Here is a 27,774-nt window from a genome sequence, read left to right as displayed (position 1 = left end):
ATACACTGATGCAGATTGGGTAGGCTCAGTTATTGACAGGAGATCCACGTCAGGATACTGTACTTATGTCTGGGGAAATATGGTCAGATGGCGAAGCAAGAAACAAAATGTGGTTGCAAGGAGCGGTGTCGAGGTAGAATATAGGGTTATGGCTAATGGAGTTTGTGAAATGCTATGGCTGAAGAGAATTCTTGAAGAGTTGTGGATGTCGGTGAACATGCCAATGAAGTTTTATTGTGACAACAAAGCTGCCATAAGTATTACTCAAATCCAATACAGCATGATCGCACGAAGCATGTAGAGATTGACAGACACTTCATAAAAGAGAAGAATGATAGTGGAGCTGTTTGCATGCCTTTTGTTCCTACTACTCAACAAATAGCCAATATCTTCACCAACGGACATTTCAGACCTAGTTTTGAGCTCTTTGTAAGCAAGTTGGCCATGATAGATATCTATGCTCCAACTTGAGGGGGGGGGGTTTCGAATTTCTAGGGAATAAATTAGGAAATTCTTTTTTTTTTTAATAAAATCTGAAATTACTATTTCAGATTCTAGTGGTTTCATTTTCCTATTTTCTAGCCTAGAGATCTGCTGATTTGATTTGCTGATTTTTTGGTGATTTAACTTTCTGATTTTGTGGCCTTCCTAATTTGGTGGTCTTCCTCTACTATTTATCTTGTAATCGTGTCTCTTGAAATTCAATAAGAATGGTTATTCTTCTTTTAAAAAATCTTTTAGAAACAAATTGTGGTTGCCAGGCCGAGTGCTAAGTCAGAGTATAGGACGATGGTGCACACTACATGTGAACTTGTTTGGCCGAAAAACATGTTGAAAGAACTAGGTTTTCCACATTCTCAACCTATGGAATTGATGTGTGATAATCAAGTTGCTATTCATATTGCCTCCAACCCTGTCTTCCATGAGCGGACAAAGCACATTGAAGTTGATTTCCACTTTATTCGAGAGAAACTTGTACATAAGCTCATTACGACCACTCATGTGAAGTCTGAGTTTCAGCTTGCTGATTTGTTCACTTTGGAGGTGCTCGTGTGAAATTCATTTGTAACAAGCTAGGAACATATGATATATATGCTCCAGCTTGAGGGGGAGTGTTAATGGTTATTTAGTCTGTTAGCATTAGCATTAGCATTATTATGTTAGATTTTTGTTAGTAATAAGTGTGAGTTAGTAAGGGTATTATGGTCATTCTTATTGTACTTACATATATTATAAATAGAGGGAGAGACCTATCATTCAATTTAGGTCTTTCATTTTAACCAATCACTCAACAGTATGTATGCATGTGTAAGTGAAAAAAAAATAAAAATAAAAATAAACACTATTGAAGATATCACCATTTGACAGAAAAATCAAACAAATTCAACATATATATATACATATATATATAATATTAAATAAAAAGAAGCTTTGTGGTGCTGAACACTCTATATCGTGTCTTAGTATTGCAATATCCAACTCGCATTGAGAAGAAAAATAAAATCAATAAAAAACAGTATTCTGGAGAAAATTAAGCTCAAGGCCACTTTCAGGTATAGCCTAACACTATTATTGGTAGCAAATGAATAAAAAAGGAAAATCATCATACTTTTGTAAACATTTCTGCAGGAAATGTTTTGCCTCTGCAGAAAGATGCTCTGGTATTGGGGGGTGTGACTTTGTTGTCCCAATGTGGAATAGAGCTGCAACCTAAAACAACCTGCTGTCAGTGCAATGCATTGAACAGCGTCTGAAGCAGATGACATAAAAGTTGAATCATTCAAAATCTGAAATGCCAACAGATTGAACTGAGTGCATTAAATAGCTGAAACTCAAATATGAGTGTTCACCTCCTGGTACTGTTGGCTCCAAGGAGGCTTCCCTGTGGCCATCTCAATAACTGTACATCCAACACTCCATATATCGGCAGAGCTAGAGAATATTTTTTAAAAATCAATCAGAACACAGAAGTAGTGAGCTCAATCTTCTATAAGGACCATCCAATCCATCACAATATATGAGCATAGCAAATGATAGCAACAAAGATATGAGTTACTAGACAAAATCAACATAATTCCACTCCTGGAAGAAAAGCCCTATAGAGATTAGTATATTATTTTCTCGTCATTGGGATAACCGAGCAAAATTTAGAAACACAACGGAATATAAAATTCAATGATCATTAAATGTGTGCTAGGACAGACACTTCAGTTTACCAGATTTTAAATCGTCAAGATAAAATTCCAATTTGAACTTTGAATACAGTATAAATTTTCAATTGCAGCGCAACTGTTGGATCGGACATTCAAACTGCTGAATAAGCTACCAAATATAGATGGGAAGGCTTAAAAGGACAATCGCCTGACATATGTGTTCCATGCAAGCAGAGTTGTGGGACATTGTCCATATTTTTCTACATTGCCTTTATGTTTGGGGATTGTGGAATTTCCTTTTTATCATTGGTGAGGAGTGTTGGGAGTCCTCGCTTCTGTGGAGTAGTTTCTTTTGAGATTTTTGAGTTTCAGATTAAGAAAGGACTGCAGGATTTTATGAGACTGAGCTTTACTTGCTATGTTTTGACGCATTTGGTTGGAAAAGAATTCAAGGATCTTCAGCTTTAGCAAGAGTTCCTTTTGCCTCATATTCAAGGCAACTAAAGAGCCTTGATCGACTATGTTGTCTTGATTTTATTTTTTTTATGGACGGTGGACTTCTTGCCCTCCATATCGTTCATATCTCTTAATAGGGCTTCTTGATTAAAGATTATTATGGTATTTTAATGGGCTCCAAAGATTGTGGCTTTCCTTGGAAAAGTATTCGGAAGCAAAAAATTTCATCTAGAGTAGCTTTTTTCGTTTGGATTGCTGCTTTAAGGAAATGCTTAACGATTGAATATTTACAAAAAAGAAAGGTTTGGATATTGGATTGGTGCTACATGTGCAAGTGTAATAATGAGACGGTTGATCATTTTTTATTCATTGTCCAGTTGCAATGGACTTGTGGGTTATGGTATTTGGTTTGTTTGGAGTGAGCTGGGTTATGCCGCAATCTGTAGTGGGACTTCTAGCATGTTGGCAAGGCAGCTTTGGTTGTTATCGAAATGCGTTTATTTGGTTGATGGTTCCTCATTGTTTATTGTGGTGTCCTTGGAGGGAGAGAAATAGTAGGGGTTTTCAAGATAAGGAAATGATGCAAATCATAGCACAACATCAAAGGAACTTGTCCAAGTGCCAATTGGGCCGGTTACGAGAGCATGAGCAAGGAAATTTAAAGCTGCACTCAACGGACTAATTCAAGAGGCATGGAGTCAAGCAAATTCGTGGAGGCCCATTGAGCATGACCTACGTGAGAAACAAAGATTCATCAACATGATTGAAGCTCTAGAAGAATCTGGCCAAGGCCAATGATGAGAATCAATAAGCATCGTTAAAGGATCCATTGCATGTTCCAGTTGGGCCTATTACTAGAGCAAGATCCAAGAAGATCAAAGAAGCACTTCATGGGCTGATTCAAGATATTTGGGCTTATTCAAAAATGAGCCACTCCAAGCTTGGCCCAAAGAAATATGAAGGTTTACTAAACTTAATCCAAGTTTTTGATGGAACTTAAATATGGTGTGCTATTCAAATATGGGATTTGACTCTTTGACTTTTGTGTTATAATTGTAATCATGCAAGACAACTTGTTTGCTTGTATGGTCTTAGTAAGTTGTTGAGTTGTTAAGCCTACCTTTGACTTTTGTGTTATATTTAATTTGTAATCTTGCAAGAAGTTTTAGTAAGTTGTTAAGAGTTGTTGAGTCTAATTTGTAATCTTGCAAGAAGTCTTAGTAAGTTGTTGAGAGTTGTTGAGAGTGGTTTGAAGTGTTTAATGTTTTGTCTCCTAGGTTATGCCTATAAAAGCATTCTTATTGTAAGAACAAGGCATCATTGAATAAAATTGTCAAAGTATTTTCTCTGCGGTTCTTTGAAGAACTATTCGAACTTATCGGGATTTCCCGTGGCGTTCACCAACGACTTATCAAACGGCTTTCCACCACCGTTTGTGGCGTCTTCCTTATACCGAGGTTCTTATTTCGCACTAAACAACGGGTTGAGGTCGTATATACCAAGATTCTTGTTTGTCGTAAACAACGGGTCAAGGTCTATCATTCAATTCTGAACGTAGAACGATCTTGGATTCCTTTTTGTTGTTGTCGGATCTCGTTATTTTGGCAGGAATTCACATCATTTGGTAGTAGAGCACAAGTTCTAGTTCAAGTTTACCTATCCCTTAAAACCTTTCTTTTGTTTCTTTATTCTATGTTCTTGTAGTTTCCAAATTTGGTTCACATACCCTAGTTTAGCCGAATTTCCTCTACCCCATTCCACTCGTATTTTGTTTGTTCTAGTTTATTTCAAAATCTTATTCTGTTATTGTCAAAAGACAGTTGCTAATTAATAAAAAAAAAAAAGAAGAAGAAAAAAAAAAAAAAAAGAGGATCATAAAATAAAATTAAAAAAAAAAAAGAAAAAAAAATTGATTGTTTTCATTCTTTTTTTTTTTTTTTTTTTTTTTGGATTCCAATAAGTTTGGAAATCACCTCACCCCAAAATCAAATATTTTTTTTCCATGGAAGTTTTGCTATTTTGTGCTTTAGAAAATCTAATAAGTCTTGTTCCTTGTATTCCTGCTATCTGAAATTCCTTGATGAGTTCTTGGTGAATCGTTGCTGGAAATTTTGAAGTATTGTTTAGTTTCAAAAGAACTGAAAGAGAATTATCGAGTGGAAAAAGGCAAGAGCGGTGAGAACATTAGAGGGTTAAAAGCCATGTATTTTTTTGAGTGAAACACGAGTGCAGAGTGATTCACCTTTCTTGAGTGTAAACACGTAAGAGCGAGAATTGTGAGGTCCTTTTCTTTTTTCTTTTTTTCTTTCTAACTTTGCCCTGCAGCAATCATGTCTCACAATAGTGCTAAGAGCGTTGCCGAAGATGCTACGGAACTGGCTGATCCGAAAGTGTTTATGGAGGCCATGATGAGTGAGATGAGGCGTGTGATGAGGTTGGAACTGGAGCAGGTTCACGAATGGATAGATCAATTGGAGAATACACGTGAGAAGCAGCCACAAAACGCCTCTAATGTGCATAAAAGGGAAAGAGTTCAACTGAGGGGAGTGAGGGTTGAAGATGAAGAGCCTTACGGGGTTGGTTTTGATGAAGAAGATTGTTGGGATTCTATTGTTAGTAATAGGAGACATGGAGGGAGGTTTAGAGAAGCTAGGAACCGGGAAGATAACAACTTGGGTAGTATTAAGATGAAGATTCCGTCATTTCAAGGTAGATCCGACCCTAAAGCATGTCTTGAGTGGGAGAAGAAGATGGATTTCGTATTTGACTGCCACAACTATTCTAAAACAAAGAAGGTAAAATTAGCTATGATTGAATTTTCTGACTATGCTATTACTTGGTGGGATCAGCTTGTTATAAACAGGAGACGGAATAGAGAGTGACCAATAGAAACATGGGAGGAGATGAAAATCGTGATGAGAAAGCGGTTCGTTCCAAGTTACTACTACCGAGAGTTGTACAAAAAGTTACAAGGTCTTAGGTAGGGAAGCTGGAGTGTAGAAGATTACTACAAGGAGATGGAGATTGCTATGATCCGGGCTAATGTAGAGGAAGACCGAGAAGCTACAATGGCTAGGTTTTTATTTGGATTAAACCGGGAAATCTAAGATAAGGTAGACATGCAGCATTATGTGGAGTTGGAAGATATGGTGCACATGGCCATCAAAGTGGAGCAACAACTCAAGAAGGGAGGTGTGTCTCGTGCAGCCCATAACTCCAGTTCTACCTTTTGGAAACCGAGTTATACCAAGCAGATGGACAAGTCACAAACGTTCAAAGCCGAGCCCAAGTCCGCGAACACCCGCCACGTTCCTCAAGGTAAAACTGACACTTCTACCTCTAGGAATCGTGACATTAAATGTTTTAAATGTCAAGGCAAGGGACACATAGCAAGTCAATGTCCAAACAAGCAGGTCATGGTGTTGTAAGACAATGGTGAAATTGTGACCGACAATGAAGATTCCGACGAGGACGACATGCCACCATTGGAGGACGTTTCCGAGGAGGAATATTTAGCCCCAGATGCATTGACATTGGTGGTAAGGAGAGCATTGAGCTTGCAAGCAAAAGGAGTTGATGAAGTGCAGCGGGAAAACATCTTTCACACTAGGTGCTACGTCAAAGACAAGGTATGTAGTGTGATTATTGACGGTGGTAGTTGTACTAATGTTGCAAGCACAATTATGGTGAAAAAATTGGGATTACCCGTGTTGAAGCACCCTAGACCGTACAAGTTGCAATGGTTAAATGATAGTGGTGAGATAAAGGTGAACAAGCAGGTGTTAGTCGCATTTCGAATCGGTAAATATGAAGATGAAGTGTTGTGTGATGTAGTACCGATGCAAGCTGGACACTTATTGCTAGGGCTTCCATGGCAATTTGATAGGCGTGTGAAGCATGATGGCTTTGCGAACAAATACTCCTTTGTACTTAATCAACGATCAATCACTCTTGTACCATTGAGTCCGCAGCAAGTATATGAGGATCAAGTGAGATTGCAAAAAGAGAGTGAACAAAAGAAAAGGAGTGAAAATTAGAGAGAGGTTGAGAAAAATGAGAGAGAAAAAGAAAATCAAAATTCGACCATTGAGAGAAAATCAGAGAGAAAACAAAAGAATTTCTATGCAAAAGTGAGTGACATTAAGCGAGCAATGTTTTCAAATTAGTCGATGATTGTACTTTTGTCCAAAGAGGTGTGTCTAAATACTAACGAACTTGACCTTGCTTTGCCTAGTTCTATTGTTTCCCTTTTGCAGGAGTATGAGGATGTCTTTCCGAGGAAACACCACATGGGTTACCTCCAATTCGAGGGATTGAACATCAAATTGATTTTGTTCCTGGTACGACAATTCCAAACCGGCCAGCCTATAGGAGCAATCCCGAGGAGACAAAGGAGCTTCAACGGCAGGTTAGTGAGTTGTTGGAAAAAGGGCACGTGAGGGAGAGCATGAGTCCATGCGCCGTTCCGGTTTTACTTGTACCTAAGAAGGATGGGACGTGGAGAATGTGTGTTGATTACCGAGCCATCAACAACATAACGGTAAAGTATCGTCATCCTATTCCTCGCTTAGATGATATGTTAGATGAACTGCATGGTTCTTGTGTATTTTCTAAGATTGATTTAAAGAGTGGTTATCATCAAATTAGAATAAAAGAAGGAGATGAATGGAAAACTGCCTTTAAAACAAAGTATGGTTTGTATGAATGGTTAGTCATGCCTTTTGAATTGACCAATGCTCCAAGCACCTTTATGAGACTTATGAATCATGTTTTGCGTGCATTTATAGGCAGATTTGTAGTTGTCTACTTTGATGATATACTCATTTATAGCAAAAATGTGGATGATCATGTAGTACATTTGAAATCTGTTTTAGATGTCCTTAGGAAAGAAAAGTTGTTTGCTAATCTGAAGAAGTGTACTTTTTACACCGATAAGCTTGTATTTCTAGGATTTGTTGTTAGTACACAAGGTATACAGGTTGATGAAGAGAAGGTACGTGCAATCCAAGAGTGGCCGAGTCCCACAAGTGTAGGTAATGTTCGTAGTTTTCATGGACTTGATAGTTTCTACCAACAGTTCGTGAAGGACTTTAGTAGCATAGCCGCACCAATTACCGAAGTGATCAAGAAGAACGTTGGATTTAGATGGGGAGAAGAACAAGAGAAGGCGTTCCAATTACTCAAAGAGAAGCTAACCAACGCCCCCTTATTGTCTTTACCTAATTTTTCAAAAACGTTTGAGATTGAATGTGATGCTTCAGGTATTGGCATAGGCATAGTTCTTATGCAGGAAGGACGACCAGTTGCTTACTTCAACGAGAAACTAAGCGGGGCAGCCTTAAACTACCCAACTTATGATAAAGAGTTGTATGCATTGGTTCAAGCTTTAGAGACGTGGCAACACTACCTATGGCCTAAGGATTTCGTGATTCACAGTGATCATGAGTCCTTGAAACACTTGAAGGGACAACACAAGCTAAACAAAAGGCATGCGCGTTGGGTGGAGTTCATTGAGATGTTTCCATACGTCATCCGGTATAAGCAAGGCAAGGAGAATGTGGTCGCCGATGCACTTTCTCACAGGTATGCATTACTCTCCACACTTGATGCAAAATTGTTTGGTTTTGAGCACATTAAAAACTTATACGCTGATGACCACGAATTCTGTGAAGCATACCGGGCTTGTAAGAAAATCGCCTGTGGTAAGTTCTTTAGGCTTGATGGATCCTTGTTTCAAGAGAATAGTTTATGCGTACCAAATTGTTTAGTGCAGGAATCTCATGGTGGGGGATTAATGGGACATTTTGGAGTTGCAAAGACTTTAGCCGTTTTGCAGGAACACTTCTATTGGCCTCACATGAAAAAAGATGTTGAGAGAATTTGTGGTAGATGTGTCACATGTAGGCAAGCCAAATCCAAAGTGAGGTCCAACGGTTTGTATACCCCTTTACCAATTCCTAGTGAGCCTTGGATTGATATTTCATAGGACTTTGTGTTAGGATTGCCTAGGACTAAACATGGGAGAGATTCAATTTTTGTGGTTGTGGAAAGATTTTCTAAGATGGCACACTTTATTCCACGTCACAAAACGGATGATGCCTCGCATGTTGCTGATTTGTTCTTTAGAGAGATTGTGAGATTACATGGCATGCCTAGAACAATTGTTTTAGATAGAGATGCTAAGTTCTTGAGCTATTTTTGGAAGACCTTGTGGTAAGCTAGGTACTAAGCTATTGTTTTCTACTACTTGTCATCCACAAACTGATGGTCAAACTGAAGTAGTAAATAGGACTTTGTCTACTTTATTGAGGGTAATCATTAAAAAGAAATCAAAACATGGAAGAATGTTTACCACATGTTGAGTTTGCTTATAACAAATCTAAATTTTCACCATTTGAAATTATGTATGGATTTAATCCTTTAACTCCATTGGGTTTATCTCTTTTACCTTTGACTGAGCATGTTAATTTAGATGACAAAAAGAAAGCTGACTTTGTCAAGCAGATTCAAGAGAAAGCACGACTCAACATTGAGCGAAGAACGGAGCAGTATGCAAAACAAGCCAACAAGGGGCGTCACAAGCTGCTTTTTGAACCCGGAGATTGGGTTTGGTTGCATATGAGAAAAGAGAGATTTCCGGCGCAAAGACGTTCCAAATTGCTTCCAAGAGGAGATGGACCTTTCCAAGTCCTAGAGCACATCAATGACAACACTTACAAGCTAGATTTACCTGGTGTGTACAATGTAAGTGCGACTTTTAATGTTACTAATTTGAGTCCTTTTGATGTAGGTGATGATTTGAGGGCAAATCCTTTTCAAGAGGAGGGGAATGATGCAAATCATAGCACAACTTCAAAGGAACTTGTCCAAGTGCCAATTGGGCCGGTTACGAGAGCATGAGCAAGGAACTTTAAAGCTGCACTCAACGGACTGATTCAAGAGGCAAGGAGTCAAGCAAATTCATGGAGGCCCATTGAGCATGACCCACGTGAGCAACAAAGATTCATCAACATGATTGAAGCTCTAGAAGAATTTGTTTGAGCAACAAAGATTCATCAACATGATTGAAGCTCTAGAAGAATTTGGCCAAGGCCAATAATGAGAATCAACAAGCATCGTTAAAGGATCCATTGCATGTTCCAGTTGGGCCTATTACTAGAGTAAGATCCAAGAAGATCAAAGAAGCACTTCATGGTCTGATTCAAGATATTTGGGCTTATTCAAAAACGAGCCACTCCAAGCTTGGCCCAAAGAAATATGAAGGTTTACTAAACTTAATCCAAGTTTTTGATGGAACTTAAATATGGTGTGCTATTCAAAGATGGGATTTGACTCTTTGACTTTTGTGTTATAATTGTAATCATGCAAGACAACTTGTTTGCTTGCATGGTCTTAGTAAGTTGTTGAGTTGTTAAGCCTACCTTTGACTTTTGTGTTATATTTAATTTGTAATCTTGCAAGAAGTTTTAGTAAGTTGTTAAGAGTTGTTGAGTCTAATTTGTAATCTTGCAAGAAGTCTTAGTAAGTTGTTGAGAGTTGTTGAGAGTGGTTTGAAGTGTTTAATGTTTTGTCTCCTAGGCTATGCTTATAAAAGCATTCTTATTGTAAGAACAAGGCGTCATTGAATAAAATTGTGAGAGTACTTTCTCTGCGGTTCTTTGAAGAACTATTCGAACTTATCGGGATTTCCCGTGGCGTTCACCAACAACTTATCAAACGGCTTTCCACCACCGTTTGTGGCGTCTTCCTTATACCGAGGTTCTTGTTTCGCACTAAACAACGGGTTGAGGTCATATATACCAAGGTTCTTGTTTGTCGTAAACAACGGGTCGAGGTCTATCATTCAATTCTGAACGTAGAACGATCTTGGATTCCTTTTTGTTGTTGTCGGATCTCGTTATTTTGGCGGGAATTCACATCAGCCTTGATCTACTATGTTGTCTTGATTTTATTTTTTTTATGGACGGTGGACTTCTTGCCCTCCATATCGTTCATATCTCTTAATAGGGCTTCTTGATTAAAGATTATTATGGTATTTTAATGGGCTCCAAAGATTGTGGCTTTCCTTGGAAAAGTATTTGGAAGCAGAAAATTCCATCTAGAGTAGCTTTTTTCGTTTGGACTGCTGCTTTAAGGAAATGCTTAACGATTGACAATTTACAAAAAAAGAAAGGTTTGGATATTGGATTGGTGCTACATGTGCAAGTGTAATAATGAGACGGTTGATCATCTTTTTATTCAATGTCCAGTTGCAATGGACTTGTGGGTTATGGTATTTGGTTTGTTTGGAGTGAGCTGGGTTATGCCGCAATCTGTAGTGGGACTTCTAGCATGTTGGCAAGGCAGCTTTGGTCGTTATCGAAATGCGTTTATTTGGTTCATGGTTCCTCATTGTTTATTGTGGTGTCTTTGGAGGGAGAGAAATAGTAGGTGTTTTGAAGATAAGGAAAGATATATTTCGGACCTAAAGCTATTTTTCTTTACAACTTTGATGGATTGGTTGGCTGCTTTGCGAAACCAATCATTTGCTTCTGTTTTTGATTTACTAGATTCTTGTAATTTCTGTTTTTGATTTGTTTACCCCATGTACACTCCTTGTGTAATTGGTGTTCATTTTTGTTATCAATAAACTTATTACTTATCAAAAGTCTTTCTTTTCTATTGGAAAAACAAAAGCTACCAAATGCTCCAAGGTTTAATTTAAAACATGAAAAAAGGTCTTAACTCCTTTAACTTCATGAATTTCATGATTTTCCCTAAACATTAAAATATACAGTAAGCCACAACAGACTAGTTTTAAATATTTACAAGAACATGAAAAATGTGATAGAAGATGATTAAAAATTTCCAAGCCATAAATCCTTATGAACTATGATGCACTTGTTTTGGATGATCCAACCATCAATAAAATTCTTATAGACAAATGTATGTATGATCTGGTGAAGCATGACAGCATCAAAGAATTACAGCAATAAGAGAAATTGGAAAAAATAGAGGAGAAAAGGCGGGGAGCAAGAAGGAAGAGAGGAGAAACTCACGTTCACTTCTCAATTCAAATTCATGAATAACCACCTCCTACATGACTTTCACACACTATATATAAGAAAGCCTATACAAAAAAATACCCCTAAATACAGGAAATTACAAACATACCCCTAAAGATATATGAAGTTACAAAGTACAAACATACCCTTTGAAATACACAAATATTACAAACAAGCCCCCAAAACACATAATCCTATTACAAGCAAACTAAACACATAATTAAATACCAAGCACAGTGGGGTTTAGGACCCAACAATCTATTGACCCTATTCCAGAAAATGGCCTTAAAATTGGGTCAAATGATCCATCCAAAGACCCACATCCCGTCCTACATCATCTGGTTATCAATTAAACTATTGGTAGACAAAATCTTATATCTACGGTCACTTCACTCCCTCTTCTGAAAAGGAAAACGACCCTTTGATGCACATTAATTTATAAAATGCTTTGGTACCAACTGGGATAAAGGTTTTTCAACCATTAACCTGTTCAACTATTTTAAAATCTGCCTAAGACCTAAAGGAGCTATTATATCACTACTTCCCCCAGTAGCATTACAGATTTCACAAAACATGTAGTTAAAAGACATCATTGCCTCTAAGTATCAATCGTGGGGTGAAGACATAAAATGGGGACTCTAATGCATGCTGGAAGTAGGCCATTAAACTTAATGCAAGATTGTCTTTCAGTAAATATAATGAACAGCTCAAGCACACATCAAATGGCATGCCAAAACTCCACTCCATCCCTTTCAAATAAACAAAAATTCAGTCTCTTCATATTCTCATTTTTAGATCTCTATCCATTGATTCCCTCCTATTTCAAAATGGAATCAATTTTTCCTGTACCCATATAAACTACAATAACACTTCCTTGACACTGGCCATTCTGAACTCTAGAGCCATTTCCGTACAAATCTAGATCATGACATTCATTAGAATCTGCCATTTCCTTTTTCAAATTGTCTTATATTTTGATTGATAATTCTCACTGTTAGAAGACAATGGGAATAACATAACCCGGCATTCATATAGCCACATAGATATGATATGGAGGTTTTGGCTGTCCTTACAAGTTATGCCCAGTCTGGAGGATGACTTCAGGAGCCATCCAATATGGTGTACCCTTCATAGACTTGGCACCTGAAATAGTAGCCTGAGGTAGAACATGTCTCAATTAAATGGTTAGATGCATTGAATACATGCTTTTACAAAATAGGCCAGCTACAAAAGAAAGGTGAAAAAGAAAAGTCAAATAGTGCATGTACCAGCTCAACAACCTGTTTGGATGCACCAAAATCTGCAAGTTTAATGCATCCCTTATTATCAACAAGGATATTGGCCCCCTGAATGTGGATAGGAAACACAAATTATTCTTTACAAGAAAAAATAGAAAACAAGGAAGTGTGGTGAGAGAGAGAGAGGTCACCTTGATGTCTCTGTGCATAATCCCATTCTCATGAAGATACTCAAGTCCTAGCAGCAACTGCTTTGTGTACATCCTTATGACCTATTAAACAAAGCAATAGACTATACAGTTAATTAGCCATGAAAATATATTAATTTCAAACTTATGAAATGGTTAATGACTTACAGCCTCAGGAAAAGATCCAAATTTCCCTAAAAGAGAAGATATTGATCCACCAGGTACAAATTCCAACAAAATATTCAAGGTTTCCTCCTCTCTCACTGTACCTAAATATCTCTAAGACACCAAAAATGCAAATGTCAAATGGGGAAAGGAACATCAACTTACAAAATGTACAAAAGATCATACTCACAACAATATTTGGATGTGAGAGATTCTTAAGAAGCTTCACTTCTTCCTCTAGCTCCCTAATGTGAGCCTACTTGTACCAGTTAGTGCCAGTTAGCGAATTGTGTAAAAAAAAACAGTTAAAAACAGTCAGATTGTGCTTTGATAAATCAAATTAAAACTATAAAAAAATACAAGAATTTACTAGCAGAGTCAAATTATGCTTTAATAAATCAATGTAAAATTATAATGAATAAAGGAATCTCTTTAAGATATAGACTAAAAAATCTATTTAACTTTATGGGAAACATATTATGAAAAAAACAGATGGTATGGAAAGAATCAATGCCAAACATTCATTCTTTTATTTTCACCAGTTACCTAATACAAAATTTGGTATAAAAAAAAAATGCCACAACAAACTGGAAAAAATTAACAAAGAAAAAGAAATAATATAAGGCTCTTGTTTTTATGCAAGAAATATATGAAAAAAGTTGACGAAATTTTTTTCTTAAAAAATTGTATCCTTAGATTTTTCACTATATGGGGCCAAAAAACCAAACTAATTCAACTACTTGGGGCAGTTAACATTATAACCTCAACACCAAACAAAATCACAGGCACTAGAAACTTTTCAAATTTAATTTTTAGTTTTTCTTAATTTTGTGAGAAACCAAATGGACTAATAATTGTTAGTGTATTTTGAAATTGTTAATTTGTATTTCAACTTGGGAGGATTGGGACATGAATTTATTTAATTGAATCATTGGTTCATGTATTTCATAAATTCATGATATTAATTATGTGAGTGGACCTTGAACTTAGATATGTATATATTTAATTTATAGCATCTCATTTATTAAGTGCATATATAATGAAGGGTCATTTGTGCCTATAAATAGTTTCCTAAGGCATTGGCATGTCACATCAATCTCTTCACATCATTTCCATCATATCATCCTATCATCTGAGTCTAGAGAGCTTGACAACCAAAGAAAGATGTTTCCTTGTGGAGCTTTGCACTCTCCCATTTTTGCAAAACTAGAGATTCAAACAATTCAAATCACACTATTGTATCCTAAGGGAGACAAGACAATAGGATTTTTGCTACCCCATTTTGTGGGCTAAGCTGAAAACCGAAAAGGGCTTGAATCTCCTTTAAAAAAATTGAGACATCTGTGCCTCAACCTAATTGTGAATCATGTTTATACTTAATTTTTTTATTTTAATTATTTCTATATTTGTATTAAATTCTCGACAATTTTGAGGAGAATTCAAAATATGGAGCCTATAGTTGACAAACCCAATGAAAATGTTAATCCTTACAAGCCTTTTCAATTTAAAGGAGCCCACTTCAACAGATGGAAAGGCAACGTACTTTTCTACCTTAGTCTCCTCGAGGTTGCCTATGTCCTCACTGAGAAGCGTTAGAACAAAATCAATATGGACAACATAAATGAAGATGAGTTGGTTGAGCATGATGAGAAGATGGAAGAATACAAAAAAATGAGTATAAATGTCGATATTTTATTTTAAATTGTCTATCCAATCACTTTGTGAATATTATGATATTACTTACTCTTCTACAAAGAAAATTTGGAAGGCTTTGCAGAGTAAGTATGATACCAAGTAGGCAGGCGCGAAGTAATATGCAGCTAGCTGATTTTTTGCTATCAAATAATGGATAGAAAATCAGTGCTGGAGTAAGCACAAGATTTCCAAATGATAGTAGCAGAACTTACTTCTAAATCTAAAGTAATCAAGATCGGAGATAATCTTGTTGTGACTAGAATTATTGACATGTTACCCTCATCTTGGAGGGAATTCCAAAAAAGCATGTGCCACAAGCAAAAAGGATATGTCTCTTGAAACTTTGGTCACTAGAATCCACATAGAGGAGGAGAAAAAAGGGCAAGTTGCACTTATGCAAGAAAATAATGGTAATACTACAAAGGTAAATTTAATTGCTTCTTACAAAATACTTTGCTCGATGGTCACTTTTATAAAAACCCTCAATTAAAGCCTAAGAAGAAAAATATGAAAAATAATGGTAAATCTCACAAAAATAATAAGGGCATAAGCCTATTTTAGGTTACCTTAGAGTTTGTGGTTGTTTAGCCTTCGCAAGGCTTATAGACCCTAAAAGATCTAAATAAGATGCTAGAGCTTCTACTAGTGTCTTTCTTGCATATACTATTAATAGTACAACCTATAGATTTTTAGACATTGATAAGTGTTAATCTTGAATCAAGTGATGCAAATTTTCATGAAGAGAAAGTTCCTTTTAAGATTAGAAATAGTGAGAACCAAAACATTGGTGATAATATGCTACTATAGAACCTAGCTCATCTACTCCTAGTTTAAAGAATAAAAGAAATTTTGAGATTGAACATAAAAGGAGTTAAAGAGCAAGAGTTGAAAAGGATTTTGGTCCTAATATTTTGTTTATGTTTTAGAGGAAAGTTAAATTACTTTACAAGATGCATTTACATCACTTGATGCAGTTTTTTGAAAAAAGCTAGTGAATGATATGATGGAATCTCTAATTTCCAATAAAACATGGAAATTGGCAGATTTACCACTGAGTTGTAAAACCATAGCGAATGGGTCATTAAAAAGAAACTCAAACAAGGTAAGTCATAAACAAGTATAAAGCTCATCTTGTAGCCAATTGTTTTAAACAAAAAAAAGGCCTTTCCTTTTTCTTTTTTTATAGCAAAAGAAGACATATTGGATGAAAATAGGAGAAGGTCCAACGTGCGAGAACAAGAAGTCTACCAAATAAAATAAAAATAAAAATAAAAATAAACAATATTAGCCAGAGAACCCACAAGAAGTCCACCAAATTAAAAAAAAAATAAAAAAAATAAAAAAAAAAAAAAACTAAACAACTTTTCAAACCCTTTCCATCATAGTTCACCAAGCTCTTTAAATTTGCTAATTTCCTCTATCCCTTCATCACCATCCATACGCACTTCATTTCCTCCAATGTCACTAAACTTTAAATACATTTTATCTAAAAGATTTTGAGCTTCTAAGTCCTTCTAAGGAATCTCCACCATAGGTGTAGGCAAAATACCATCCCCACTCCATGACTTGTTCACCGGTCCATTGTTATCAAAAATAGGAACTCCCTCCAAGCCTTCCAATGGGGGTGGATGGCCATACAATAAACCCCTTATTTTATCACAAAAATCAGAAATGTACCCATATTGTTCTCGAATCTCGTCCAATGACACCACGCCCCACCACAATCAAACTCACTAATATCATCACTCTCTAATTCTAAAAATTCCACCCAATTCTTTTTTTCAACTCATTACAACATCCAACCTTCTTCTTTGCACTCAGGTCTTCCCTAATACTTTGGCACTGACTATCAGAATTTTCTCTCTTTTCTTTAAAACCCTTCTTCACTTCAGCACCCATACAAGCTGCCTCCTACGAGCATAAACCTTTTCACCCTCAATCTATCAATATTAAGACTTTTCTCCTCAAACCCAGCTTCTTTAGTTTTTCTCTTTTCCGTACTACCTTCTAATACCTCTTCGAAACTTGACACAATTTTCAACCCGTGATCTTGTTTCGAATCTACTATACTGCTAGAATTCTGAACTTGTTGGTGATTCCAACTCAAAACTCAAAAAATTGTATGCTGGGTTTGGATTCCGTTAGTAAAATGTTCAGAGACCTCCCCAATACTCATTTCTTGAGGTTCAGGGGCAAAATTTTGAACCTGCACTTTATCCGGAACCAATAAAGAGGTACTCATGTCACTGTAAACTGCAAACATGGGCCTAAACTCCTCCTTGACCCTTCTGCTGGAAACCCAAATGAAGAGAGCCTTCCTTTGGATCCAAAGAATCAACCTTTCGTAGACATTGGGCTTATTCAAATAATTGGCCCAATTTAGTTATAAAAGAAATACCTCTTTTTTCAATAACTTCAGCTAGAAGTTAGGTCCAAAACAAGTAAAATACAACCTAGCCCAATTCCTTTCACGTCCCTGAAAGCATCCCTATCCGCCTCTAAGATGATCACGCTTCCTTTTCTCTCTTGCACAAAAAGAAGACCTTTACGTTTTTGTTACCTTTTCTCTATATTCTAGAAATGCATTCATAAAATTATTAAAATTGCAGCAATTTATAATCTACAAATTCACTAATTGGATGTAATGGGATTTAGATGAAGAACTTTATATGGACCAACCTAAAGGCTTTATAGAGCCTAAACAAGAAAACAAATTGTGCAAGTTAAATAAGCCCCAAAATAGTGTCATGAAAAGTTTGATTCCTGCATAATTGAGAATAGATATAAAAAACAAATGACTCTAACAAGTGTCTATTGTAAATCTTAGGAAGACTCACATGTTATTATTAGCCTCTATGTGGATGACTTGCTAATTTTTTACTCAAATTTGTTTGTGACAAATAAAACAAAATATATGTTCAAAAAGAATTATGAAATGAAAGATTCAAGTGAGGCTAATGTTATTTTAGGCATGAAAATTACAAGATCAAGCAATGGATATTTCTTGATTACTCGCATTACGTTATGAAAAATTTTGAATGAATATGATTATGATTTGTGAAAGCATGTATCTACTCCTTTTAACTCAAGTAATCACTTATTTCCTATTGAGAGTGAACGTGAAGTGGTTAATCAAAAGGAATATAACAGCATTATCAATAGCTTAAGGTACGCAACTGACTTAACAGCATTATCGGTAGCCTGTGTATCCTATTGTACTTGACGCTTTTTGTGATATCGATTGGAATACTTTGTTTAGTGATTCCCTCTATACTACCATTATATTTTTACTATCGATGGTGGTGCTATTTGTTGGAAATATAAAACAAAAAAAAACAAAAAACAAAAAAACAAAAACAAAAAAAAACAAACAAACAAACAATAGTCGTTAATTTAACCATGGAAGCTAAGCTTATTGCTTTAACATCAGCTAGTAAGGAAGCAAGTTGGTTAAGCGATCTGTTATATGAAATTTCATTTTGGAAAAGCCATTACCACCTATCCTAATTAATTGTGATAGAAGTATTGCAATTGGTAGATTGAATTAACCATTATTATAACAATAAGTCTAAACCCATAAGAAGAAAATGCATTACTATGAGATCATATTTAAGTAGTGATATCATTAATATGAATTATATAAGATCTTCTCAAAATCTTGTAGATTCATTAACTAAGGCCTCAACAAGAAAACTGATTTGGAATACATTAAAGAGAATCAATTTTAAGCCTGTAGAATCATGAACCATGTATTAGGATACCCAACCCATGGACTAAAGATCCTGCAATTGGGTTAAACGGGAAGAACGAATCATATGGTGATAATAAGAGATGCACTATTATTTGAACACATCCATATGGTGTAAGTGTGTTTATTTTGTAATGTGGTGAGTTGAGTTTGTAAAACTCTCAATGATAATTGGCATCTCTTATAAGTGGGGTATTAGAGTTATAGGAGAACATGTAACAAATTTCACCTATTTGAGCATGAAAGTGGGGCAACTCTCTATGAGAATTGAGCTTATTCTCAAATATGCTCATGAAAATGGGATTAGCGAAAGGTTTAAATGTGTTGGCTATTAAAAATATTGTCAACACCTCAATCATTATGCATGAACAATAATACTTTATTTCTTTTAAGTGGTTATAGTTCAATTCTGAAACCACTACTGACTCTCAAGAAAATATTATTGTTTACTAAGTAAAATTCAATGCAAAGCATGTTGGTATTACCATATTAATGTTTAATGTTTCAAATTAAAAAAAAAAAAAAAAAAACATTTGTTTAATAGTCGTCAGTTTTATTTTAATTAAATAAACATTAGATTGAATATGTTAGTTTTAATGTTTTTAGAATATTAATTACTACTTTAACGATTTCATATTTATGATATTGGAAGTTATACTTAATTTTACCTACATAAATTGTGATCCAACTTCATTTCAATATATGGTTTTTCTTCTTTGAAATAACTTTATCTTCTACTCTTTCTTAAGATTTATATTTTGTTAGGTAACTAAATAATACTACATCTCCTATAGCTCTGGTGTTTGTGAGTGCATACAAAAATGAGACAGCTGAGTAATCTTGGAGTTCGTGCATGTAGTGACTATCATGGTTCGAAATGGCGGTCGCGGGTAACGTCGCGAAATGGTCGCGAGTGTCACGGGTGGCGGGAGACGTGGGTGTTACGTAACGGGAAGCGGGCGTAACGGTCGTGAATTTTTTTCACACATGCACAACCATGCCAAAATTAAAAAATAAGCGTGAAATCCATTAATACATGATTTTTAATGAATTTTGCAGGCTTTCATTCACCCTACAAATGCTTTTTAATAGGCATTATGATTTTTATATTAATTTTAGTGCGCTGTTTACAAAAAAAAGCATATTTTTTTATAGTTTACATTAGTTTAATGAGTAAAAAGATGTAGAAATGTAAGAATCAATTAATTAAAGTCATAAAGTTACTAAAAATGAATCAATACTCAATAGACTTAATACTCAATACACACATTACAGTGATTACACATACATGAATTTAAAAAGTGATTAATATCAAATATCAATAAATAGTTGAAAATACATGAATACAATATTACAAATTTATAACATAACACATGTCACCACCAAAAAGAATGACGTGGAGGGTCTTCATAATTTGCATCTGTATCTTGAGATTGGGATGGGAAATTATCTCCCCATCCTTGTGGAAATACATAGTTAAATGAACCCAAGTTTGCGTCATTTTGTTGTTGCTCTTGAAAATGTACTGGTGATGAAAATTCTCCTGAATAATGTCTATAAGTTGGGGCAGGGGCTGGCTCTGGGTAGTGTGTAGAAGAAGACTCACTAGATCCTGAGATTCCTGATCCACTGGGATAAAAATGTGAGTCACGAGATGCATAATGTGGATATGCTGGATGAGATCCATATGATTGTGATGATGAACCATCTAAACCAAAGTCGCCAAAACTACGAACCACACCATATGAATCTTCAGTAGAACCGCTAGGGTCACCACGAGCACTCCTTCTCCTGGGTTGTGAAGATTGGTTCCCTGGAGGAATACCCAAGTCATAATTTTCAGGTATGTCATGTAGTCCATAAGGATCAGAAGGATATATATCCCTTCCAAATGATGTCCCTGTATCATATCCATAATTATATTCTACACCGCCGCCTCCACCACCACCACTGCCACCCCCCCCAACCCCAGCTCCAGCACCACTATTACCATCATCATCACTTGGTGGGCTCAAACCAAGATTGTCATCACTTTGTGTGCGTTCAGGACTTGAACTTGAATCATCATGCGCGTTTATTGGTGGTTGATCACCTCCTTCTGTAGTACCACCAACCTCTTCATTTAACCAATTTGAATTGTCCTGACCGTCGAGTAGTGGTGTCTCTCTCTCCTCTAACCATTGACTTAAAGGATCATCTTCTTCGAAAATGTAGTCCAAATTGATAGGATTGAAACCCTCTTCAATTTCTCGTTGGCTTCTTCTCATTGTACGTCTTAACTTTAACCTCATGTTGTAATGTACGAAAACAAGTTTTTGTAGTCTCATGTACTTTAATCTATTTCTTGTTTTCGTATGGATGAGGCTAAAGGTGCTCCAATTACGCTCACAGTTCGAAGCTGATGTGGTCTGGCTAAGAACTCTAATTGCTATTCTTTGGAGCTCAGGAGAACACAAGCCATAATGAATCCACCATTCAGCTGCATGAATAATTAAAAAGAGTTTTATGTTAGTATAACGTATTTCAAAAGTCAAATTTGAACACAAAGAGAGAAAATAGAGTAATTCTCTATTATTTAGCTATATAGCCATATTTACCAGGATTTGTTTGTTTTACTGCCCTTTGAGCCAACGGGGTTCCAAAAGTCTCCTGCCTATCTCGATATAGCAACAACTAAAAAAGGATGATTGTCAAATATAATTAATTAATTAGATATATTAATAATTATTCTTAAAAGTATTACTAAATACTAGAACAATTCATTATTCAATTTAATGGAACCAATACTTACTTGACTAATAGCCCGAATTTGAGTATCTATATCGGGTACCAACTTGGTTATCACTTTTTTAACTCCATCCATGACTTCTCTAGCAACTTCAGGAGAGGGTGGGGCACCATAAATAAATTGTGGGTTCAAAAAATACCTTACAATTAAATTTAGAAACATATTAATCAATAGTTTTCTAATGCAACTATGCATAATTTAAAAGTTAAAATAATAAGAAATTGTATTTGATTTACACTTACCAGCAGCGTGCAAATCTTGGTGCAACTGAAAACTCCACCGATTGTCAATAATTTTCCAATAGTCTTTGTAAAACCGGCAATCTTTTTGAATGGCCAACTTCGCCCTATCAATTGCCTCGTATATGAAGCCCATGTTTGGTTTTTCATCACCATCAACCAATTTAAGAACTTTCACCAAGGGTTCTTGCACTTTAATTATATCAGAGGCCTTTTGCCAAAACTCTTTGCCTAAGAAAATTTTCTTTGAATCATATGCTGGGCCTGATTTTGCCATTCCAAACCTTGAGTTTTTCCAAGCATCAAATGTAAACATTTCCCTTAGTGCTTGTTTATGCCTGACAATAGTCTCCAAAGCAATGAAATTTGTGGCAAATCGAGTGATGGCAGGGCGAAGTAACTCTCTATTATTTGTGAATTTTTTCATGAAATTCACTGTCCATGTGTGGTTGTAAATAAATGAGGTTATTGTTCTTGCATCTTCTAAGACCTTCTTCACGTTACTTTTCTTACCAATATCTTCAAGAATAAGATCTATGCAATGAGCTGCACATGCTGTCCAATAGAGATTGGGCCTCTTCTGCATTAATAATTTTCCTCCTGCCTTCGTTGCAGCTTCATTATCAGTCACTACTTGGACAACATTCTCCTCTCCAATTTCTTCAACCACCTCATCCATTAATCTGAAATGAAATTATAAATTCAATAATTACTACTATTTAATTAAAAACATGCAAGTCTATAATACTATTTGCATATACAATTAAAATTAGAAAATTACCTGAAATAATATTCAGCTATTCTGCTTGGCACATCAGAGGCATCAACTGATTTATGAAACACGGTGCCTATATCGCAATAAACTAAAAAGTTTATAATGTGTTTTTTAGTTGGTCCTGACCAACCATCACACATAAGTGTTACACCTCTTTCCTTCCAAATTCCAGCAAAAAAAGCTATATAATTTTTCATTTCTTGATACTCTTGCTCCAAATAAATTTCAGATATCTTATAGGGTGATGGACCCTTCACCCCCTTTCCAACCTCTGCAGCAATATCAAGCATAGGCTGCATAAATGGAGAGTCAGCTACATTCGCTGGAATCCGATTATAAATTAAGAATTTTCCAACCGCTTTTCCTAATTTACTTCTTAAACCTTTCAGTAACTTTGTGTTGAGTTTTGGTTGTTTCGCACTCTTGCTTCTTTCTAAAATAGGATCCATTGCCTTTAGTCTAGCTTCAGGGGCATCAGGATTGATCCATTGTCGTCCACTACCTCCAGCTTCTCGACCACTATAAGATCGAGCTCCTGCTCTATTGAAACCACTGGTAGCACCACTGCCAGAGCCACCTCCCTCTTCATAAATATTACCCCTTCCAGTTGTTCTTGCTCGAAATCTTTGTCTCTCTTCCCATTGTTGTTGTGATCGCATGCTTTCTTGTCGAGCAAATCTCATACTTTCTTCTTCCAAGTCTTCTTCATCGCTCAAATTCTCAAAATCTCCTCTAATTTGGGCTTCTGCTTCTTCTTGCCTTTTTTGTTTATCTCTTTTCTTCTCAGCATACTGTTGTAGATGTTTCATCATTTGTTCTCTTACTTGTGTGATCACATTTGAGCATCCAGCTACTTGACCCTTTTTATGTGTCAAGTGTTGTTTCAAGCGTGTAATGCCCCCTTTGATTATCTTCCCACATAACTTACACATAATAACATGTCTATTACCGTCTACCGCAGTACCAAAATGCCATCCAATATCTTCACTAGGTAAGTTTTTATTTCCTCTATCACGTGACATATTGATAGACTTAATTTGATGATCTCTACACAAAATATAAAGAAAATACAAAGTTACAACCTTCCAACAATGACAGGAATAATATAATTAGTAATTTAGTAAATATTAAATAATAAGTACTAAATAGTCCTAATTTTAAATACTTATTATGTAAAAATAAGTATAATATTTGATTAAAAATAATAAGTAATGTTTATTATTTTTATATTTAAATAAATAAAATTATAAAATATTAGATATTTTATTACAAAAAAAATATATTCCTTTATCTTTAAAAAGATATTTTCATTATTTTTTATAGCTTGATTTTATTTTCATTTATAACTATAAGAAATTAACAGGTGAAAAAGATTTTTGCTCTACTTTCATATACATCATAGCATCACAAATAGAGATCCATACATTACAAATTGACTATTTAATTTTTTAAACATTTTCTCAGTATATGGATTAAAATATTAGATATTTTATTACAAAAAAATATATTCCTTTATCTTTAAAAAGGTATTTTCATTATTTTTTTAACTTGATTTTATTTTTATTTATAACTATAAGAAATTAACATTGTAATTTTAAAGGTGGAAAAAACTTGCTCTACTTTTATATACATCATAGCATCACTAATAGAGATCCATACAGTACAAATTTTCTATTTAATTTTTTAAGCATTTTCTCAATTTATAGATTAAAATAAAATTTTTCTACAAATTCCAGTAGTAAACTAGTAATTAGCAAAAATCTGAATTATTAATATATTAACTATTAGGTTAAAATGTTTTTTATTAAGTTATCAATTTTTACTATATTTGATAACTGAAAAACAAAAAATAGATCATGTAACGATTTATTTTACCTAACTTTAAATTTAACGTCAAAATGATATTTTAAAACTTAAAAAATATTTATAAATAGGAAATATGTGATAAAACTAAATTTTCCTAATTACCTTTCAAAAAATATAAGACAATTAAAATATTTATAAATTAAGAAAATTTTATTTTACATAATTATTACTATTTTTTTGATTTTTTACTCTATTAAATTACTCTTTTTTTAATTCAATTTAACAAACATAATTTACAACAAATTATAATTAAAAAAAAAACATAATAAAAAGTTTAAGATGTGGGAGATTTTTGATCTTTGAAAAGAAAAAAAAAACAAGAGCTGCATCTATAGGCAAGGCATAAGACTAGAAAAGAGTATTTTTTGTACTAATGTTGTATCTTGGAAGTCTGTAACCATAATACTATTAGTCTATTTCTAACGGTGTCAGCTTTCAAAAAATGTTAATGCGATACCATATAAATGAAATTGATATTGTATATGAATATAATAATTTACAACAAAAAAAATGCTGTTAGGGGAAATAATTATGCAAAATGTTGTCTTACTCACAAATATAAAATAGCATAGAAATAGAACATGAGAAATTGTCCACTCCATATTTTTGGAATGCCATGTCATAGTCATTTATTTTAAAATAATATATATTTTATATGCAATGAAACCAAAAGGAAAGAAAGAATACGTAAAGAATGAATAAAAGTATGTTAATCAAAACAGAATATGACATGCTTAAATTGTTTAGGAACCAATTTGCATATTAAATGAATCTGAAATTTTAAAGCTTTTTACTCTATTAAATTACTCCTTTTTTTTTAATTCAATTTAACAAACATTACTTACAATAAATTATAATTAAAAAAAAAAACATAATAAAATGTTTAAGATGTGGTTGTGGGTGTTGAGTGTTACTGAAATAAAGCTTATCTTATACGCGAGATGAGCAGAGGGCAGAGAGTCTGAGACTCTGAGTGAGACCGAGAGAGGGGAGGCGACTCGGAGGATGGAGGAGCCTCGAAGCCTCGAAGCTTCGTGCGACGACTGGCGGAGGGCTGGCTGGTGGCTACGAGTGCGACGACGCCGACGACTGGTAGAGGGCTGGCTGGTGGCGGCGAATGCGACGACTGGCGGTGGTGGATGAAGCTGCCTTCGGCCACTCTCAAGCTTCGAAGAACTTTGTTAGGTTCAGGATTCAGGAAACGAAGGCTGCGAAGATGAGTAACTCAGGCTTCGAAGGAGTGAAGGCGTGAAGCCTTCTTATAGCTTCAACGGCTCGGCCAACAAAACTGCAAGTAAGTATTTTTGTTCTTTGAATGTTAGATTTAGGTAGATTGAATGGTAGATGGGTGCTTGGGACTCGGGAAAGGGGGAAAGGAACGCTGCGCAGCAGAAAGCAGATTCTGCAAGTTGTCGGTATGTAACGGTCCGTAACGGACTGTTACGGAGTGTAACGTAGGGGTAACGGCTGTTACGGACCGTTACGGAGACGTAACGGCCGTTACGGCTGTGAATTTTTTCCGAACCGCATTATCGGCCCGGATCGGTTTCGGAGCCCTTGATTTACGTTACGTATCGTAACGGCCGTTATTTAAAACCATGGTGACTATATGCAACAAGAAATGCTCTCCGTAGGCGCGAAATCGACTTTAAGTATTTGTGTTTTTATTTAATATTGATTTTATTAATGAATATTTTTCCTTCTATTATGTTTCCAACAAAGCAAACCTTCATTATTCATAATTATCCATCTTTGGTTGTTAAACTCTCTATATGCATAATAGATACATAATATTAAAATGAGGAAGGAACCCTAAACCGTAAACCCTAAAACTCTAAAACCCTAAACCCTAAATCCTAACTTGAATTTAGATATGCATCTATTTATTCTATATGCATGTTATTTCTTAAACATGTCTAATGAAGGGTCATTTGATCCTACAAATAGGCCTCTAAGGCATTGGCATGTCACATCGATCACTTCACATCATTTTCATCATACCATTTTATCATCCAATTCTAGAGTGTTTGACAACCAAATAAAAGTGTTTTTTTTGTGTAGTTTCGGATTTTTCTATTTGTATAGAATTGGTGAGAGTCCTACAATTCAAATTGAATTGTTGTAACCTGGGGAGAGAAGTCAATAGGAGTTATGCTACACCATGAACTAAGCTAAATATCGTGGAGGGCTTGAATCTCCTTAAAGGGAGAGATCTTTGCTCAACCTGATTTGAATCATGTTTATACTAAATTTTTATTTTATTTATTTTTATGTTTGTACTAGATTCCCAACAATAAGAACTAATTGCACAAAAATAATAACCAGCCATGACTGAAAACAAAATTTGAAAAATAATGAAAAGTTATACTATTAACACCGAACCCCAAATTCAAACCTGAGCTTTTTCTCTGGAAACATTGCTCGTGGCGATCAAGACCTGGAATCCGGCAACCAATTAATTATTGCAAACAAAATGCAAACACAAATTCAAACTATAGAGCCCCAAACTAAAGCAGAAAATGACTGAGCCGGCAGGGAACAGAACCTGCTTGACGGCAAGGAGCTCGCCGGAGTCGAGATTCATGCCCATGTAGACACGGCCGAAGGCGCCGCAACCTATCAACTCGCCCTTGCGCCACCGGATCAGAGGCGCAACATCTTTGGTGACGGGAGGAAGAACCGGTCGTGGCGGAGAGGGTCTAGAGAAGACTCTGGAGTTACGAATGCAAGAGCCGATCTTGTCCACCAGGGTTCCGACGGTGGCGCCGTCGTCATCGCCACCGCCGTCGGGTGTACGGAACACCAGTGATCGCCTAACTGAACCAAAAATGTCTTCCATTAGTGATACTGTAGAATCATTGAATCATACGATGCAAGGGTTTGAATGCGTGTGTGAGAGAGAGCGAGAGAGCGGTAAGCCAACGGGGAAATTCTGTCGTGCCGGGCGAAGAGAGACAGTGGAGGGGAGGGAAAAAGAGAACGAAGACCCATTTTCAAAAAAGGTGTGAAATGGCGAAGAGAGCAACTACATCACGGTTGCAACGACGTCGTCTTGTGCTTGGCCATTTTTTCTAGGGTAAAATACTAAAATTTGGGATATTTTCTTAGGAAAAGTGAATTTTATAAGAAGAAATCAATGCAATACAATTAGATGGCAAATGACACTTATCCATAGGTTTAGTAGCGCACCAGGGTCTGAAGGGTTCGTTGGTGGCTGGAATATCTATGTAATCAAGAAAAGAAAGAAAAGAGAAAACAAAAGATAACATAGCTACATAGTAAAAATGGTTTTATGTGATTTTAGAAAAATATTTTTAACTAGTAAAGAAGGTTGGTAATGGAATCAATATATCCGGTGAGACTTAAATATCATAGAAAAATTATATAAAATGTGGTAAAAATATGCGAATATATAAAAC

General features: G+C 35.5%; 1 protein-coding gene across 3 annotated transcripts in view; it reads right to left on the bottom strand.

Moving 5' to 3' along the window:
* LOC131152692 (mitogen-activated protein kinase kinase kinase NPK1-like) overlaps nucleotides 1–27,339 on the bottom strand; it is a 62,836-nt gene extending 35,497 nt beyond the window's left edge. The window contains exons 1-9 of one of the 3 annotated variants that reach the window (XM_058104497.1): nucleotides 26,901–27,339; nucleotides 26,751–26,792; nucleotides 13,435–13,500; nucleotides 13,248–13,358; nucleotides 13,083–13,163; nucleotides 12,922–12,999; nucleotides 12,727–12,809; nucleotides 1,851–1,932; nucleotides 1,610–1,710 (exon numbers count right to left, since the gene is read on the bottom strand). In XM_058104497.1, coding sequence (XP_057960480.1) covers nucleotides 1,610–1,710; nucleotides 1,851–1,932; nucleotides 12,727–12,809; nucleotides 12,922–12,999; nucleotides 13,083–13,163; nucleotides 13,248–13,358; nucleotides 13,435–13,500; nucleotides 26,751–26,792; nucleotides 26,901–27,194 — 938 coding nt within the window. In that variant the 5' untranslated portion in view covers nucleotides 27,195–27,339. The remainder of the gene's footprint in view (nucleotides 1–1,609; nucleotides 1,711–1,850; nucleotides 1,933–12,726; nucleotides 12,810–12,921; nucleotides 13,000–13,082; nucleotides 13,164–13,247; nucleotides 13,359–13,434; nucleotides 13,501–26,750; nucleotides 26,793–26,900) is intronic. The other 2 variants (XM_058104498.1, XM_058104499.1) reach the window with 2 other exon arrangements.
* Nucleotides 27,340–27,774: the final 435 nt, after the last annotated feature.

The sequence above is a fragment of the Malania oleifera genome, chromosome 4 (genome assembly GCF_029873635.1).
Source record: "Malania oleifera isolate guangnan ecotype guangnan chromosome 4, ASM2987363v1, whole genome shotgun sequence".
NCBI lineage: Eukaryota > Viridiplantae > Streptophyta > Magnoliopsida > Santalales > Ximeniaceae > Malania > Malania oleifera.
Note: the sequence above shows the minus strand (reverse complement) of the source record. Positions and strands in the feature narration are given on the sequence as shown.